Below are 1,574 nucleotides of genomic sequence, written 5' to 3' on the forward strand. Positions count from 1 at the left end.
CTCAGGCAATCCACGCACCTCAGCCTCCCAAAGCGCGGGATTACCGGCTGAGCCACCGAGCCCGGCTCCATCTCACTCCTTTCAAGCCGTGCAGTTCCTTCTTCAATAAGCCTCCCTCCTCCTCCCTCACGACCTTTGCACGCGCGGCGCCCTCTGCCTGGAACGTGTGTCTTCCCCTCTTCCCCCAACCTTTCTTGCTCTCTTGGCTGCAGAATGCTTTATTGCCATTTGCTCCAGGGCTGGGGAGAGGGCTCCAGGGTGGCTCAAAGCTGCCTCTCGGCTGGAGGGGAGGCTCGGGAGGAAGCCCTGACGCTTGGAGAGGGGCCCCGAGGTCCCGGGCCCCTAGTCGCCCTGGAGGCTGAGCCTTTCGGAGAGGCGCTCCCCCCGTCCGGCCTCAGGCCCCGCCAGCCTGCGGAGCTCGGCCAGGTGGTCGCCCATCTTCTTGATGAGTTTCACCTCCTCGTCCAGGAAGTGGCTCTCCAGGAAGTCACAGAGATGGGGGTCTGTGCGGGCAGATCCCAGGGCGTGGAGCTCCAAGAGCGCCTGGTTCAGGCTCCTCTCCAGGGCTATGGCGGCCTCCATGGCGTCCAGGGCGGTGCCCCGATCCTCCGGCGCCGGCCTCTGGACGTCCTGGAAGAGGGCGCGGCCGCCGCGCAGGTTCTGCATGGTCAAGAGATGCTCGGCGCCCGCGCGCTTCTCCTTGGCCAGGTCGCGGAAGAAGCGGCTCACGCCTTCCAGCGCCACATCGTCGCGGTCGAAATAGAAGCCCAGCGACAGGTAAGCGTAAGAGACCCGCAGGTGCCGGTTGACCAGGCGGTTGACAGCCGCCTCCACCTCGGCGGAATAATTCTGGCGAACCTGGGAGCTCGGGGTGGGCGGGCCAGAGGGCGCGAACCGCAAAGACGGTGTCGGCGGGTCCCAGGAGCGGGAGGTGGCCGGGAAGGTGGCCTCCGAGGTGGCAAGGGGAGAGATCGGAGGCCGGTAGGAGGCTGGAAGAGAGGAGTCCCGGGTCTGTCCCGTCCCAACACTGTTGAAGCAGGAGACAGATCCGGGGGCCGAGCGCGCTGCCTATTTCATTGGCTTGCACTGGAGTGGTTTGGGATGAACCCCGGTGGGCAACACTGACTTCCTGAGCGAGTTTTAATCCTGCCAGTGTCGTCCGGCAGAGCATCCTGGTGGCCGCGTCACGGGGAGGAGAGGCTGACCTCCAAGCGTGGGCTTGAGGAGAAATGTAATGGTTTCTGCCCTGAGAAGCCCTCCCCCAGGCCACGTGGGACTTGGGTACCCACCGCTGGTTTGGAAGGTGGGAAACACGTACCTTTCTCTGCATTCTGAAAAGCAAAATGATGCTGGGTGGAGGAGCTGCTTCCCATGGCTTGAGCGCAGTCCAGGGGACCGTGGGCCGCTTGCCGACAGAAGGTAGAGGGCTCTGGGGTCGGAAATTCAGAGAGAGCATTAGTTGGGGTGGACCAAGTTAGACGTCTGAGTCATGTCAGAGCGTCTGCTCCCCTTGTCCAGTCTCAGTCCTCTCTGAGAGTTCCCCGCATTTGTAACTCCCTATCTCTCCTGTTTTC

The 1,574-nt window shown here is 63.3% G+C and overlaps 1 protein-coding gene and 1 pseudogene across 1 annotated transcript in view; both read right to left on the reverse strand.

Moving 5' to 3' along the window:
* Nucleotides 1-1,373, reverse strand: part of PPEF2 (protein phosphatase with EF-hand domain 2) — a 39,232-nt gene extending 37,859 nt beyond the window's left edge. Inside the window, exon 1 of the mRNA XM_008069063.1 lies at nucleotides 1,319-1,373. Coding sequence (XP_008067254.1) covers nucleotides 1,319-1,373 — 55 coding nt within the window. The remainder of the gene's footprint in view (nucleotides 1-1,318) is intronic.
* LOC110596630 lies at nucleotides 343-1,171 on the reverse strand (annotated as a pseudogene).
* Nucleotides 1,374-1,574: the final 201 nt, after the last annotated feature.

Source organism: Carlito syrichta, unplaced genomic scaffold (assembly GCF_000164805.1).
Source record: "Carlito syrichta isolate Samal-C Ts95f unplaced genomic scaffold, Tarsius_syrichta-2.0.1 Scaffold311780, whole genome shotgun sequence".
Classification (NCBI taxonomy): Eukaryota; Metazoa; Chordata; class Mammalia; order Primates; family Tarsiidae; genus Carlito; species Carlito syrichta.